At 40.0% G+C, this 18,017-nt stretch overlaps 1 protein-coding gene across 2 annotated transcripts in view; it reads right to left on the bottom strand.

Annotated features, from left to right (window-relative positions):
• The window catches only part of TRPM7 (transient receptor potential cation channel subfamily M member 7), a 64,557-nt gene that overhangs the window by 32,525 nt on the left and 14,015 nt on the right, over positions 1-18,017 (bottom strand). For both annotated transcript variants that reach the window (XM_070953694.1, XM_070953693.1), the window contains exons 2-10: positions 12,365-12,444; positions 11,852-11,890; positions 11,214-11,412; positions 9,762-9,975; positions 8,196-8,320; positions 6,540-6,711; positions 2,940-3,114; positions 1,800-1,923; positions 1,142-1,214 (exon numbers count right to left, since the gene is read on the bottom strand). In XM_070953694.1, the coding sequence (XP_070809795.1) occupies positions 1,142-1,214; positions 1,800-1,923; positions 2,940-3,114; positions 6,540-6,711; positions 8,196-8,320; positions 9,762-9,975; positions 11,214-11,412; positions 11,852-11,890; positions 12,365-12,444 (1,201 nt within the window). The remainder of the gene's footprint in view (positions 1-1,141; positions 1,215-1,799; positions 1,924-2,939; positions 3,115-6,539; positions 6,712-8,195; positions 8,321-9,761; positions 9,976-11,213; positions 11,413-11,851; positions 11,891-12,364; positions 12,445-18,017) is intronic.

Here is an 18,017-nt window from a genome sequence, read left to right on the forward strand (position 1 = left end):
AGTGTGCCGATAGAAGAGAATATCTGAAGCTCGGGTTGAACGATGGGGTCCTTGATGTTCTATGATCTTGGTTGTTTTTTCTTGAAGATGATACCTCAGTGCACTGATGATGTTACTTAGTTTGGCAATGAAGTGTCTGTAGGAAAACAACCAAGCTCAGGAAGCACCAGAGATCCAACAGAATAAAGTGTGCCTGAAATTAATAGATCGGTGAATGTTGTTTATATCTGACCACTCCATCAATATGCTGGAAGGTATCATAAAAGAAATGGCAAGTTTATGCAGAATGAAGCCAAGAATTATCTAGTGTTCAGACAGTTTTATATATTTTTTTGGAGTATAAGACGCTCTGGACTATAAGATGCACATACATTTTTGGGGGATGAAAACAAGAAAAAAAAATCTGCCTCTGCCTCCCAGCAATTTGCCTCCTTGCAGCAAACAGCAAACAGCCCGTTTCAGTTTCAGTTTCAGCACATCCTGATTAGCACAAGCAGCTGATTGTCGGTTGGATCTGCCTCCCGAGGATCAGCTGTTTCAGGCTGCAGGGATTGCCATAGCCTATTGCCGCCTACATTTTCAGCCTCCATGTGCCCCATTTTCCGCCCATTCTGGGCAGCGGGGATCAGAATGGGCAATAGGCAGCGGCAATCCCTGCAGCGTGAAACAGCTGATCCTCGGGAGGCAGATCCAACTGACAATCAGTTGCTTGTGCTAATCAGGCTGTGCTGAAGCTGAAACTGAAACGGGCTGTTTGCTGTAAGGAGGCAAATTGCTGGGAGGCAGAGGCCAAAGTCCGGGGGCTGGTGGGTGGGAGGGGCTACATTCTGTGTATAAGATGCACCCAAATTTTCACCCTCTTTTAGGGGGAAAAATAGTGTGTCTTGTACTCTGAAAAATACGGTAATTGTCCCACCATTACAAAGAGATGATGAAATCAGGATCCGAAAAAGTCAATCAAATAAACAGCAAAAAGATGAATGTCCCCCCCCCCAAAATGGGGATTCCCAAAACAGTTCCCAATCAGAAACAAGACAGCCAACAAAAGGAACAGATGTTCATCCCTGGTCCTACCAAAAAGTAGTGTGGAACCATCTTAACTTCTAAGATAAACAATATCACTTTGAAAGAAAAAACGAACCTTTTAGTAGAGCTGTAAGGATTGCAACATCAATATCCTGATGTTCATCAGACCCAATGTGGAACACTGTAATCTGTTTTTGAAAATTAGATTAAGAAAGAAAGAAAGCTTTTTACTGCCTCTCATGTACACAGATTAGGTAAATTAAAGGTTCCTCTTGCACATACGTGCTAGTCATTCCCAACTCTAGGGGGCGGGGCTCATCTACAGTTCAAAGCCGAAGAGCCAGCGCTGTCCAAAGACATTTCTGTGGTCATGTGGCTGGCATAACTAAACATCAAAGGGACACGGAATACTGTTTACCTTCCCACCAAAGGTGGCCCCTATTTTTCCACTTGCACTTTTTACGTGCTTTCGAACTGCTAGGTTGGCAAGTAACGGGAGCTCATCCCGTGATGCAGCACTAGGGATTCGAACCGCTGAACTGCCGACCTTCCGATCGACAAGTTCAGCGTCTTAGCCACTGAGCCACCACATCCCTGAGCCACCGCGTCCCTGTACACAGATTATATCATGTTAAATTGAAATGGGAATTCTAACTTTAGTAATATTCACAAAGTAGACAACATTATCTGGATTGGAATATATTTTAATTCTTCCCAGAGTGAAATATTTATTAAAGCAAAGCCTTCTTGTTGCGGTGCGGAGACTGACTTACCAGTTCCCTTTTTTTCATGCATTCCAGCAGCGTCTGGAATAAATGAACCGCTTCACTCTGACCAAAATTAAATGTCTTTTTGATTGTTGAAATGATTTCAGGTTCAGCTCCATCAGGGATGCTTCTGAGGTTAAAGAAAGAAATCAGAATTTCTGCATAATGATCATATGCAAAGTATGGGAGACGTTTTTTTAAAGTTCAGAGCTAGAGGAGGAGAAAATTGGGGCCGTTACAGAACTGGGTTCTAATCAATTGTTTCTCAGGCAACTGCACTTAGGTTAAAAACTGCAGAAAAACTGCTCTCATCATAGGGACGTGTTATATAGCTCAGTGGTTGAGCATACGTAGTAGTTTTGCACGAAGAAAAGTCAGCCTGTACTTAAACACATCTGTTCTGACCCAGCTCCCCAAACTCTCTGAAATGAACTCAAAGATTCCTTTCAGTAGGAGTGCCAGCAGCCCCGGCAAAAAGTTTCTCTTGCTGGCTAACAAGTCAGTCCGTCCGGAAGATGAATAGTTCTCTGCCACATCTATTTATCTCTTCCCCCTGCCTTTTATCCCCAGAGCTAGGGTGGGGCTTCGCTAGCAGCGGTGGCTCTTCCGTCCCAAGGATCGGCCCATTGATTTCCACTGCTCTCCTCTCCTTAGCCTTCTGTGCATCCGCGCGTCAGGCACTGGACCCAGCTGTTCCTCCTCTTCCTCATCAGCCACCTCTACACCTGGGGGCTGTTGACTCTCCATCTGAGGGCTGACGGACGGCACAGGCTTTGCCTCTCTCTCTCTGTCTCTCTCTCTCTCTCTCTGTCTCTCTCTCTGTCTCTGTCTCTCTCTGTCTCTCTCTGTCTCTCTGTCTCTCTGTCTCTCTCTCTCTCTCTCTCTGACAGCTCCATTCCCTCTTTCCCTTCAGAGCTCCCAGGTTGCCCTGATTCCCACACCTCCTCCTCCTCCTCCTCCTCTGATTCAGCTGCTGGAGGGGCTGGCAGCTGACAGGCCACAACAACATCTCAGATAGCAAGGTTGAAACAGATTCTAGTCCACAAATGTAGATGATATCTATAAAAGATTAAGCAAGAGGGACGAACAACCCAACTTGATGGAGATCAGCTCCACCGCAGGTGGCCGATGCTTAAAATGGCTTACCCGCCCTCTTCTGTTTGCTTATAAACGTAAGCCAGGATATCTGCAGCTCTGCCGGTCCCCTCGCAGACCACGACTGGCACAGGAGGGTTTTCCTGAAGATATTCCAGAACAGTAAGGACAACGTTGGGACCACCTTCAAAGATAAGTGCCACCACAGGGACACCTTGGCCAATTCCTAGGTAAAGAGGTTTTAAAGAAAATATAAAAATGCTTTATTCACTCAAAACAGGTTTCTTTTTCTTTTCTAATTAAATTAAAAAACCCCAACTTTACAATATAAAAAAGACTGAATGTGCATCCTCTACATATTAAGAGGGTTTTGTGGTGTTGTTAAATTGACTTCACAATTTCTATTGGTTGGCAAAATTAATGTCACTGCTATTAAGATACAGAACAATTAAAACTCGGACCACACGTTTTCTGAATAGTTTTTATCCCAGAGCTATAATTGCACTCAACAATGAACTCAAGGGCCACCATCAGTGAGCTGTTGGACAGCGTTACTTGGTCTGTTGTGTGGATGCTTAGGTGGTTTTAGGGGTGGGGAATTTGTGGTGGGTGGGAGTGTGTTTGGGGATTGTTATGTGTGTTGGACCTGGTCTTTGGGTGTTAAGTGAATCTCGTTGTATGGGTATACTGTGTATACACCTACAATGACAATAAAGTTGTTGTTGTTGTTGTTGTTGTTATTATTATTATTATTATTATTATTATTATTATTATTATTATTATTAATCAATGAGGGATGAGCGTTATTACCGTATTTTTCGGAGTATAAGACGTACCTTTTTCCCCCCTAAAAGGGGGTGAAAATTTAGGTGCGTCTTATACACCAAATGTAGCCCCGCCCACCCACTGACCCCCACCCTTTGGCCTCTGCCTCGCAGCAGTTACCTCCTTGCAAGCAAACAGCAAGAAAAAACAGCTCCTTTCAGCTTCAGCACAGCCTAATTAGCACAAGTTGATTGGATCGGCCTCCCGACTCTCAGCTGATTTGCTCTCAGCTGTTTTGCAGGGCTCTGCTGCTTGCTGCAAAGAGGAAAATTGCTGGAGCAGATTTTTTTTTTCCTTATGCTAATCAAGCTATGCAGAAAACGAAAAAGAAAATAAATCAGGCTGTTTGCTGTTTGCTGTAACAAGGCAAAATTGCTCAGAGGCAGAGGGAGATTTCTTTTTCTTCTTTTCTTCACCAAAAAAGGTAGATGCGTCTTATACTCCGGTGCGTCTTATACTCTGAAAAATACGGTACTTAACTGGATTGAGCAACTTTTCCTGAATAATCAATATGCACCTGGGATAAAGACTGAACTATGGAGGATATAACAATCTTGCAGAAGTATTTATGCACAACACATATATATTGAGGTATTTCAAAGAATGTTATGAATAGGCAAAGAACAATGAACAGGGATTAAAAAGTAGAATGAATATGAATAATGACAAGATTTACAAAGGCCACAGAGGTTACAATTTTCCAGTATAGTTGACCCTCGATAGCTGAATACATTATATCATTTTAAAAGCCTGAGGATCACTAAAGCTTGCAGAAATTAAATAAGCCCAGCTGCTGCTTACACCTGCATGAAAGATCGTGTGGGAAACCTGCGCTCAACTGCCTTAAACAACCTGGCAGAAAGGTGAAATACACTTGCAATCCACATTATACTCAAACTCTCCGTCCTGTAATGTGTAATGGGGTGAAACGGTGCACCAGAGGGCAAAACCTTTCGAAGCAAGGTATTTCAGATGGACTAAGTTGCAGACCATCCCAAAGGTGCTTTTTTCAGGAGGCAACTGGACTTTCTTGTTTTTCTTTGAAGACGTTTTGCTTCTCATCCAAAAATGAGTGGGGGAACCTTCTTGGAACTGCTGAAAGGACTGCATGGTAGACTGGAGATACTGATGTCGTATCCCTCCCTCTCTGTTGAGAGAGGGCTGTTCATCTATCCCCAGTCTACAACATAGTCCTTTCAGCAGTTCCAAGAAGGCTCCACACCCATTTGCACACAGATAAGCCTTCAAGTGGCCTCAACAACTCTCTAAAAGGATGCAAATTTATTATTTATTTATTTATTTATTTATTTATTTATTTATTTATTTATTTATTAATTACATGTATTTATATGCCGCCATTCTCCCGAAGGACTCAGGGCGGCGAACACAAGTTAAGAAACAAGTACAAGAAAATCATAATTTAATCCAAATTAATTAGTAGTAAATAATAAAGCCCGGAATCAGTCTCAGCCTATTTGTTTGAAAAGCCAAGTCTTCAAGTCCCGACGGAAGGAGCGGAGATCAGGAGCCGTCCGGAGCTCAGTAGGTAATTCATTCCAGAGGGTGGGAGCACCCACAAGAACGCCCTACCCCTGGGCACAGCAAGGCGACATTGGCTCGCCGTCGGAACCCTGAGGAGAGGGCCCTATGTGAGCGAACAGGACAGTGAGAGGCAGGCAGGAGAAGGTCATGCAAATATCCTGGACCTAAGTCATGAAGGGCCTTATAGGTGAGGACTAGCACCTTGAAGCGGACCTGGAGAACCACTGGTAACCAGTGCAGCTCACGCAGGAGGGGTGTTATATGGGAGTAAGGAGGGGCTCCCATAACAACCCGTGCGGCTGCATTCTGGATCAGCTGGAGTCTCCGGGTGCATCTCAGGGGCAGGCCCATGTAGAGGGAATTGCAGTAATCCAAGCGGGAAGTAACCAGGGCATGAGTGACTGTGCGAAGGTTATCTCGGTCCAGGAAAGAGCGCAACTGGCGCACCAGGCGAACCTGTGCGAAGGCCCCCCTGGTCACGGCCGATAGATGGTCTTCTAGGGATAGCCGAGCATCCAGGAGGACACCCAAGTTGCGAGCCCTATCAACGGGTGCAAGTTTTTCCCCATCTATCAAAAGTGATGGAGCCTCTGAAACCCGAGATGCCGGCATCCACAGCCAAATGACCAGCTGTCTGCAAGGAATATAAATCCTTCCATTCCCCACCATCCAGTCAGAGCTGATGAAGCTCCTTGGATGAGAAGCAAAAGGTTTTCAAAGAAAAAAAGAAAAGTCCAGTTGCCTCTTAAAAAAAGCACCTTTGGGACAACCGTGCCTGGATGACCGAGAATGTGTCCAAAATCCGGGACCCATTGACTCCCACAGAATTGAAACAGACTAGACTCAACGTTTGTCTTTCATTGCACAAACAAGTCAAAATTTGATCAGCACATGTTTTAAATACAGGTAATCATGCACAAGGCCTAAAGTGTGGTTTTACCACAGTCAGCTAAGTCAGCATAAATGCAACTTAAAATACTGTAAACACGCAATCATTTTTCACAGCATTTTTTTTTTTTATGGCTACAAAATATTGCGCTATCAAAAGTTTTGCCATAATCTATTTGAAAAACTGAAATAGATGTAATGCACGTTTTACCAATAAATATACATGAATTGACCTTCCATAACTAAAACAATTTTTTTAAAAAAAAAAATTGGCCTCCTACCAATTATACGAGCTCCACAAACCACTTTATCACCCATTGTCTAGTCTGAAAGTCATGTCACTTCATGTACAGTAAAATAGTCGATTCTATCATTATAACCATAAACCACACGTACTTGCATGAATTCGTTGCTGACTGATTGTTTTTTCCAGTTCTCGCCGCAATTTCACTTCTGCTCCGTATTTTCCCACGGTGCCATCATCCACCAGTATGAAATGGGAATGAAGATTATTCAGGACGTTTAATTTGCTTAAAGGATTTAGCAGAGTTTGATAGGGAGCAACCACCTAAACATAAAACAAAATTAATCTGTTCCTGTGTAATAAATCAAGGTTACTCTTTCAAAAAAACAAACAGTCTACAATTGCCAATAATCACACTATCAATTAGTTAAGGATCAATCCTTTGTTCCTTTAGAAAAGAAAGTGGTAATACAAGATGAACTTGCATATGACTTTATTCCATTTTTCTATCTGAAGGAGGCGGTGCGAGACAGAGGGGGCATGGAGAGTGCTGCTCCACAGAGTGGCCAAAGGTCAGACATGATTAAATGGCTGATGATGATGATGGAATACTATTACAATTAAACCGCAACGCATCAACACATTTTTTTTTAACATTTTAAAATATTTATTGCAAAATCAAGGCTTTCAATGTGTCCAAAATAGAATTTGTCTTGATTTACTCTGATATACTGTACTAGTTTGTCAACTAACGCAAATGTCATGGCCCGTCATGGACGGACGATGAGGAGGTTGGGGAGGAACTTGGGCCAATGCTGGAGTTTGGGGAAGGCTCTGATAGATGCTCTGCATCAGTTACAGAGACAGAACAAGGGCTGTCCGACATTTCGCAGCCACCAGAGAGGCAGCTGCCTTTGGAGGCTGAGATGAGTGAGGAGGAAGAACAGCTGGGGCCTGTTCCAGATGCACGTATGCGCAGAGCAGTTAGAAGAGGTGAGCAACGGAGGACAAGGAATCAACTCGGGAAGCAAATCACATGTGGACACTGACTGGCCCCTCCCTGGCTGGGGAATAAATAGAAGGAAAGGGGAGTGGTTGTCGTAGGAGACAACCGTTCGTATTTCTGAAGATTTTGCTTATTGTGTTTCGTGCCACTAAAACTGCTTGCCAGAACTTAATTTGCAGCCTTTTGGCTGGGAGATCAGGCGCAAGGAACTGATAAGGTCTGTTGCTGCAGTTAATTCTTTGAAGGACTCTTGCCTGGACTTTTCGGTGGGTGAATGCCATTAATTCACAAGAGGTAAATAAAGAGGGGGTTTTCGTGACAAGGAGTCTGTTTCTTGCTTCTGCTAAAGCTGGGGCAGAACAGCAAAATGTAAACTCTCTCCACCTTTCAACCCCATTCATTTTACAATTTTATTTTATGACCTTAAGAATTCAGATCAAAACCTGAACAGAAAAATGGCCCGGTTATGTGCTGGGCCTTGGGGTTCCATGTTTGCTAAGGATCTTGTTTCCTGCTTATATTAACATCTTTAGATTATAACTTTTTTCAGCTATATTTACTTTTTTTGCCTTGCCTTGTTCATTGGTTTTTATTGATTTTATGTTTTATGACCCAGAATCACTTGTTTGAAAACGGCAGCAGGAAGGTGTGGCCTTAACTTCAAGTCTCAGTCTCTGGGCAGATTGGACTCCGATGACCCATTCCTGAACCACTCTGCAGCAAGCTACGAGAAAAATAATTTTCATTCCCCACCCCCACCCCACCCCTGTTAAGAGCACATACAATTGCTTTATGAACTTACGTCTTTCCCAACAAGATCATTCCTGTTTTCAATCACTCCCCAAGGAGCTATTCCAATAGTGCAAATCTTTCGAGATGATCGGGAGGCGTGCTCCTTCAGGGCATCGCCAACGTGCTTTGCAACTCCTGCACAAGGACAAAAGTATATGTGCATTGATAATAGGTAAAGGTTCCCCTCGCACATATGTGCTAGTCGTTCCTGACTCATCTCCGTTTCAAAGCTGAAGAGCCAGCACTGTCCGAAGACATCTTCGTGGTCAAGTGGCCGGCATGACTAAACGCCAAAGGCGCACGAAACGCTGTTACCTTCCCACCAAAGGTGGTCCCTATTTTTCTACTTGCATTTTTTTTACGTGCTTTCGAACTGCTAGGTTGGCAGAAGCTGGGACAAGTAACGGCAGCTCACCCCGTTACGCAGCACTGGGGATTCAAACCGCTGAACTGCCGACCTTTTAATCGACAAGCTCAGTGTCTTAGCCACCAAGCCAACACATTGATAATAAATCTCCACAAAACTCAGTAGGTTGATTCATACGTCACAACCAATTAATGCTTGTCAATTAAAAAAACAAGAAGTTACCACTGCCGGAAGCATTTCACAGTCGTCCTATTATTAGTCCCTTTCATCCTCTCCCATAGTCTAATTCATTGGTTTCACCATCTTCTAATCATGAGAATGTATACTATATAGATAGTCCTCGATTTAGAAACTTTCATTTTAGTGACCAAGCTTATAATGGCACTGAAAAAGTGACTTGAGACTGTTTTTCACACTTACGATCATTGCAGTATTTCCATGGCTACGTGGTCAAAATTCAGATGCTTGGCAACTGACTCATATTTATGACGGTTGCAGTGTCCCGGGGTCATGTGATTCTCTTTTGCGACTTTCTGAGAAGCGAAGTCGATGGGGAAGCCAGATTCACTTATAACCGTGTTACTCATTTAACAACTGCAGCGATTCCGCTAACAACTGTGGCAAGAAAGGTTGTGAAATGGGGCAAAACTCACTTAACAATTGCCTCGTTTAGCAACAGAAATTTTGGGCTCAAGTGTGGTCATATGTCAAGAGCTACCTATGTTATCTATCAAGCTTGGCGTCATCCCAGGCTTCCAAATATGCTACCTTCATGGACTTTTAAAACAAGTTCTGACTCATTATGACAGGGATGGCGAACCTTTTTGGCAACGGAAGAGGAGCTGCCCTGGGCGCATGTGCGTGCCCGAAAATGAACTTCCGGTTTCAGCTACTGAACTTCCGGTTTCAGCTACTGAACTTCCAGTTTCAGCCAGCTATTCTTCTGGGTTTCTGGCACACATGCCTGTGCCACGATCAGCTGGCTGGCGCGCACGCCCATGCAGGAATGCGGAAGACTGCTGCACATAAAAAGATCAGCTGATCATCTTAAGGGCATGCGCGCCAGAAACCCAGAAGAGGAACCGGCGACATGGCTCCACGTGCCATAGGTTCGCCATCATGGCATTATGACATCAAAAGAGTAACACAACCCAGGACCAATTGTCTTCTAAATGTACATCAGAAGTACGTTTCAAGTCAAGGCATCACCTGTGTTCACCCCTCCAGTTATAATCCAGGCTCCTGTTGTTACTGCAGCTTTAATGAGGCCTTTACCAAGCAATTGTTTGATCCGTGGGTGAAGCTCAAATTTTTGCATCCCTCCATGTACAGAAACAACAAGTTTTGGCAGTTCCAGCTGCCATTCTTTAAGCATAAGTTGTAGGATGGCTTCAGGTCTGGTGTCATATGACAATCGTACATACTATCAAAAGAAGGAAAATGTTAATAACCTTTAACTACGAAACAAGCAAAATATAAAACAATTCGTGCAGTGACACACAAATATTTGCTGAAAGGTTTATTCAAAATTCCTAATGAATGTTTTAAGAGATTAAACCTGCCCCTATATTTGGATTCATAAAATGATTTGTTCGATTTTGGTTTAGCAGTGTTCTACAAATATAGCCATTCTAATTTCTACCGCTTGGTTCATAATTTAATAATGCAAATCTAGCCATAAAGGCTTAGTTAACAAACCATGGTTAAAATAAAATATAGCTCAGCACAACACACAAACGTCTTTAAAACTTAAAGTAGAAGTATAACCTAAATTGTTCTTCAAAATATCATTTTAAGAATACCAATTTTAACAGGATTGCCTTGATTTCCACAATATATTTGGTGTGAATTCAAGGTATACGTGATGACTTCTCAACAGCTGGAATTCTTGTATCTGAGGAAGCACCACTGTCTGTATGTTGTAGGTGCAAAAACAGAGGAAGAAGGAAGTGTTTTCTTGGGGGGGTGACACATTGTTATCGAAAACTTCAGTTTATAGACACTTAGACTAACAGAGAAGTTTTCTTTTATCACAAAATAATAAAAAATATATATTGCAAAACAAGCTTAGCGTGGGATTGTTTCTGCATTAATTGTTTTTAATATGTTTAAAGTACAAGAAGTTCAACACGGTGACTAAGAAATAAATGTCCACAACGCAATGACTAATTCAAATGTGTGTGGGGGCATAGAGGTACATGTACTTCCTACTAGGAGTTCTAAGAATAAACAAATGGAATTGTGAAGTGCTTTAACTATGCCTCCATTTCATTGCATTATCAAAATCAGGAAAAGGGCAAAGAAAATCTGAAAGGCTGAATTAAATAAATTTAACATCCGTATTAATGGATAAATTAACAGCCATTGATTTGGATATAAAATCCACTTCAAAAAGGGAAATACAAATAATAGTTAGCACCATTCATGGAAGCTTATCACAAAAAGAGTTTAGATAATAAACTCCATTATATTATAAACTGAAGGGCAATTCAGTCACATGAGAACTTGGCTCAACTCCCATCTATTTCCACCCTACCACGTCTGTGTTTGAAGACCAATACTGCTATTTTAATCTTCGCTTCGGATATTGCGTTTGAAGATGATTCCAGAAGTGCTCATCGACTCCACCATTAGAAGACAAATAGAACTGTGGGTACAAACCTTCGCTCGGTAGGAATGAGAGCCTCCTTGAAAATTAATGACACCGTAAGCATCCGTTGAACTCTGCTCTGTATGTTTTTCTACAGACCATTCCTCTACTTCCTGGTTAAAATTTTCACCTAGCTTCACATCGGAGTATTTCATGGCAAGGCTTGCGGTGAAGCAGGCATGTTGCCGTACCAAGCGACCGCAGCAGCACCTAAGGACAAAATCCTCACTTTAGGAAATTGGACAGGCACATTACAATAACATTACAAGCCGTAGTATGTTCAATGCACTTCAGTCTCTACCTGTTAACTTCCACCAAATTTAAACCAGACACGGTCTCTGAAAAATTACAATCCCATGTTTTTCAGAAAGAAGCTCCCGTTTCAAAGGTCACATTAAAGAAATCAAACTGTAGTATAATGAAGATTCATAATGATATTAGGAAGAGAGATAATATCTAAGGGCTTGAATGCCATGATAGCAGGGATAATCATGTTTACTGCTCACTTTAATACAGGCTTACATTCCCTATGCTCTTTACCTTCTCTGCATTTCGACTTTTGAAACAGATTATAGTGCTCACAGAATAACTTACTTGTCTTGTTTAACCTAGTTTTTAAAAATATTTTATTTCATGCAAAACTGCTTACCTGACAAGTTGCTGACAAATCTGACATCCTGGAAGGCATCTAAGATTAAAAATTTAAAAAGATAGTTTAAAAACGGTCACACTTTCAAAAAACTACATTAATAGAACAAAAATATGAAATGACTTTTCTTATTTAAAAAAACTTTTTTTTTTTTGTGCACAGGTTCACTACAGGACAACAGGAAAAAAAGTAACACAGCAAAGATGATATAAGCAAAACAAAAACCGCTATTGTTTCCAGGTATGGGATATATCCAATACAACACAAATTAAGGGGGAAATCGTAAATCCTTTTTCTCACTTAGACCCCAACCTCAAGAAAAAAAAAACCCTCTTCTTACGTTCCTATTCACATCTAATTCTTAAACACTCCCATTTCATATCACAGAATTTCCCCTTCAATTTTTTTGAATCCAAATTGCTATTGCAGAAATTAGATCCCTCTCTCAGATCTCTTGTGAGAATGTTTAAAACCTTAAAAGGCTGCAATATTTCTGTATCTCTTTTCATTTACCTGTGAGGATCCTTTGAACTTGGTATTATGTAGACACATTCCCGTTTGGTGAAAGTATTTTCTATCCAAGATTTCTGGGACTGTAAAATAAAGTATTTTAAAAATCATTACCAAGGCAATAGTGGATTTTCAGAGGGTTGTTTTTCATGGGATCAATTGCCCATATTTCTGAGTAACTTAATATCTATGCCTCTCTCCCATTAGGGTTCAAGCAGATATAATTCAGGCGGTTAGATAGATCTACCATTTATGCCTTCTTAATTTGAAATAGATTAATCTTGCCAAATCTGTTATTGTGTAAAATATCTGATACTTAAAACTAAAAATTAAGTATTGATTAGCTGATTAATTTGTTACGAAGCAACACAAACTGAAGTTTTTAAAAATCAAGTTTAAGGAAATTTTCATGTGTTGTTCTCCTATAATGTTAAATTTGTAACAGATATTTTGAGACTTGGTTTAATAAGAATGTTTCATTCTTATTCGAGATGAATTCAAAATCCTCCCCACCCGGGTATTGTGGAAAACACAACTGTAGTTTTCCAATAAACGTACTTTCTAAACGTCTTTGAGATCAGTCCATCTGAATTTCATCTGACTTTTCAAATTAAACCTTTCACACTATGCTTATTCAGCCAAGAGATGCACAAGACATTTATTTGGTAAACGGCTCACAATTTAGCGTAAACATTGTTAGTTTTACCATTAACACAGTTATACTGAACAGAGAAGAAAAATCACTCTGATTTCAAATGCCGTACAAAACGCCTGTTACATTATCTCTTTATCTGTGTAAGGCATTTAACCGTCTCTTATTAACAGCTCATTTGTTGAAAAAAGGTTGAAATAGGCTAAAATCTCACAAACAACCCGTTCGATCAAACAAAAATAGGATGTTTAAGGCAGGATTGCAAGCAAGAAACCAATTGCTGGCCCAACTCCCTAGAAATTGATTAACTAAAAATTAAATGTTTTACTCCAAGCATTCAAGTGAAAACATACCAACAAGTTCACATTTACTTAGCTAATATATTTCCTGGCGGGGCGGGGGAGCACAAAAGTTGGTGACAGGCATTTGCACCAACATTCACCAGCGTGCTGTTAAAACCTCTCATCTCTAAACATAAGAAAGAATGTTTAAGAACCTATAAAACTCCGTTAATATAGTTATTATTCTAGGTATCTTAGGTATCTGTATAATATTAAAAGGAGACAGGTTAAATCACAAAGCTAGCAAAAGTATTTTTTTTTAAAGAAATACCTGATCAAGATACAAGGTCCACCTTATTTTTTCTTTGCAGAAATCCATAGTCAACAACTACTAACCGTCTCCTTTGAGGATCAATCTTATACCACGAAAGTTTACTCTAATTTAAGGTTTTAGAGATGACAGGTTATAACAACACACCGCTGCCTAAAATGCAGGATGAGATCAGACCTTAAAATAATTTAACATTACATTATAGGGACCATTCTATTATTGCATTTAAATGGAGCGAATATTTTGAGGGGTTTTCTCTTGAATAAATACTCTATTATTTAACTATAACTCCAGAAATTAAAGTTTGTGGCATAAGAGGATGGATTGGTCAGAAAACGTCAAAATTAATATGAATGTTCTGCCATGCTACATTAAAGTTGTGTTTTGGTGACTGATGCTTTAAGCTTTGTTAAACAAAAACATTTTAAAATTCATTGATATTTAATCTTTGGTTAATTGATATAACGGAGCACTGGTTGGCTTCCAAGAACTAAAATTAAAAAAAAATTCAACAAATCTATTTGAGCCCACCCGTACTGTAAGGCACCAAGGAATAAACTCTTGAAATATAACAGATGTTTGATCCAGAGTTCTGAGATTAGACTACAGTACATGTTTATAATCCAACTATGTTCTGTAACAATGAGTTCTATTTATATGGAACAGAAAGCAGGAATTCCCATTTATTCATTTAGGAAAATGGTTGTGCATTGTTCACAAGATTCAGAAACGGTATTAGACCTAAGTTCCTAGTTCATATGATACAAGAAGCAAGTCATAAATGGAATTGTCCGAAGATCAGCCACAATGAACAGCGGGAGAAAATAGATGAACATTGGAAAAAATTAGACTTATGGTTCTCAGTAAAACCAGACATGTATTGCTATTCTATCATCTACCTATCGATCTATCGATCTATCAATCAATCTATATCAGGATTGAGCCTATTCGAAAGACAAATCCTTCACATGGCAATTTGTTCAGTTATATTAATTACTGCAGCACTTGACGCTATGTAAATTGATTTATGAATAAGTAAACAGATTGTTTTCTTGTATTAGGCAGTTATTCAAACCTACATTAAGGGTAATGGAGTATGTAATAGCAAGCACTGTTACAAGCACTACAAGGTATTTATGACAAGCTGCCTCCACTGGATCACTTTATCTATCCAGAAAAGCAGAGGCTAGATCAGTAACAGAAATGAACTAAAACAAAGAGGCAATGTTCAAATCATGAGAAAAAGCAGAGAGGCAACATTGGATAAAATATTCCCTGTGTCTGAATTAAATGGAGCTGTAGTCATGTTTACTCAGAAATGTCAGAGTTTCTTAGCGCTTATCCTCAAAAAAAACCTGCATGAAATTGCCCTGTCAACAGGAACTTACAAACCAAGTGGGGATGTTTGTGTCTTTAACTTATTAATGGACCTGGTGCATTTCAGACAGAAAAAAGTCACAGATAACAAACAAATCACAATGTGATCTAAAATCCCTTTCTCACTACTGAAGTAAAGCTGGGACAGTTGAGATGCTACCTTCTAACTTCACAGGTCTCTGCCAAAACCATATTCCCATATTCTACATAGCTTGATTTTCTTTTCCGAAAAAAAAAGAGCGAATTCACTGGGAGATACTGCATAGACATAAGTGTAGACTTCTTCTACTCTGTAACACAAGCTCCTCAAACACAATTAAGATTCAAGAACCCTTACAATCACACGTACAATATTTTTTCTGTCTCCACATCAACTTTCCTTCTCAATTTGAAGGAGGAAACCCGTTATATGTGAAAACTTCCCTTGGAGAAATGTGTAATACTCTTACAATTTACAAAGTCTTTTCATTCTATGGAGTTTTTTTTGATGTAATTGACATTGCGGGCATTCATCTTGATATGAATATTAATAATAATGGTAATAAATAAACAAATATTGCTTAATACTGCTTGTTTCAATAATTGCTTTTTCCCCCTTTTTGTTGTACACCAGAGTTATACAACTGGGAGAGTCTTCAAATACTGTAAATAAATAAATATTTTTCAATATACATACCCAGTCTGCTAAAAACTTGTTTACACACCTATGATATCCACACAAATTGTTTTGGACAAAACTACTTTTGTTCAAACTTTAGGCAGGGTGGGGAAAAAGCATAAGTTTTAATTGCAAAATTCTTCAATGTAAGTGAGACAACCTGACATTTATTTTTCAGTTAAGAAAACATATACGACAAACAGCGCATTTTGTTGCAATGGTTTTATGTAAAAGCATAGCGCAGAAGTTACCTTGAAAAAAGATCGCCCCAACTCAGACGGTAAACAAGGACACATTTACGAAACCATGAATTTCCCCCAATTTGCAAAAGGCCCAACTGAACAGAAACACTTGATTAACCAAACACATGGCAGATCATGGGACAGAGCTGTGACCCATAGCTAGTTGATTGTAACACCTCATTTTACAAGAGGCCTCTAGAGCAATAGCTGCAAGGCAAACATTCCAGACTCCGTTTTTCCCATCATCCTGAATCTCATTTACACACTGAGCACCTGGACCTTGATGAACACAATGAGTTCACACATATAAAGTAGCTGGTTAGCAGCATTTCTTCCTTGCTCAATAGTCCAAACAGAACAATTTAGCAGAGATTACACACCGTTTTAAAAGAATGTACACTTGGTATTTTGCAAGGAATTTCTTCCCAAGGATACCTGTGTCATATCCAGGGAGTTATATTTTAGCCAGAAATGTCCCAGATTATATTATGCATTCTCTTAATAAAAGAAATTTTCTTTGCAATAAATAACTCTTATTTCAAAAAGACCCTTTCTCGGGAATAGTAACAGGAACAGAGTTGGAAGGGACCTTGGAGGTCATCGAGTCCAACCCCCTGCTCACGCAGGAGACCTGTACTAGGGATTCGAACCGCTGAATTGCCGACCTTTCTGATCGACAAGCTCAGTGTCTTAGCCACTGAGCCACCTAGTCAGGCTAGGTGAATACTCAAACGCAATGCAAAATTTTCCATATTTTTGTCCTTCAAGTAGTCTCATCCTGGCTTTACACACATACAATCAACACTAACTTTAATTTAGTTTGTGAAAACTCTAAATACTCATGGAAGTCTAGCCTTTTGCAATGTGCTAACTACCAAGCATGGTAGTCTGTAATACCCATTGTAACCTCGCCTAGCAATGGTATTTAGTTGAAAAGTTGTTGTCATCTTTATAGTCCCAAAGGTGCTTTTTCAAGAGGCAACTGAACTCCCTGGAACCAGAAAGTCCAGCTGCCTCTTGAAAAAACACCTTTGGGACAGCCATGACCTGGATGACTGAGAATCTCCATAGACATCTGTCATCTTTATTCTTTTTGTGTGTGTTATGCTAAACTAACCTAACCATATCTCACTGGCTTAAAGTATGAATATTAATATACCGAACGGAATCATCTAACTTTGTAACACATCTTATCTTAAGTGATATAAAGGTTTTGTGGACTCATCCAGAATAGCGTGGAGTTGTTTGCTGCAAACACAGACTTCAGACGATAATTAGAACTGCAGAAAAAACAATTACTACCAACCTGCCTTCCATTAAGGACCTGTATACCGCACGAGTCAAAAAGAGGGCTGTGAAAATATCTACAGACCCCTCGCATCCTGGACATAAATTGTTTTAACTTCTACCCCCAAAAAGATGCTATAGGGCATTGCACACCAAAACAACTAGACACAAGCACAGTTTTTCCCCGAATGCCATCACTCTGCTTAACAACTAATTCCCACAACACTGTCAAATAATTTACTAAGACTGTATTACTGTTATTCTTCTCTTCCTTACTAGTATCTATCTCTTCCCACTTATTACTTTAACCATGTTGCTTGTATCTTTCAATTTGGCAGCTTTAAGACTTGTGGACTTCAACATAGCTGTCTGGAGAATTCTGGGAGTTGAAGTCCACAAGTCTTAAAGCTGCCAAATTTGACAACCTCTGATTTATATTGTTCTTGTTTCCTGGTAGGATTTGATAGCTTATTAGTAACCTTGACTATCACTAAGTGTTGTATCTTTTTATTCTTGATGAATGTATTTTATTCTCCTTATGTACACTGAGAGCATATGCACCAAAGACAAATTCCTTGTGTGTCCAATCACACATGGCCAATAAAGAATTCTATTCTATATGCAGGAAGAGGAGGAAGTTACCCAAAGTCAAATATTATCCTTCATCCTGTCAAAGTGCTTTAGAAAAGGTTTCAAGGTTGAAATGCCCTGACCCCAAAACATCTTGTTCCAATCTTATCAGAATGCTCACATGTTGAAGCAGCCATGTCAGAAGCCATCCTGTGTAGAAACAGACCCTGCTAATTGCACAACGGAGATCAGATCTGG

The sequence above is a fragment of the Pituophis catenifer genome, unplaced genomic scaffold, assembly GCF_029215685.1.
Source record: "Pituophis catenifer annectens isolate HBS135680 unplaced genomic scaffold, rPitCat1.0.hap2 SCAF_14, whole genome shotgun sequence".
Taxonomy (NCBI): domain Eukaryota; kingdom Metazoa; phylum Chordata; class Lepidosauria; order Squamata; family Colubridae; genus Pituophis; species Pituophis catenifer.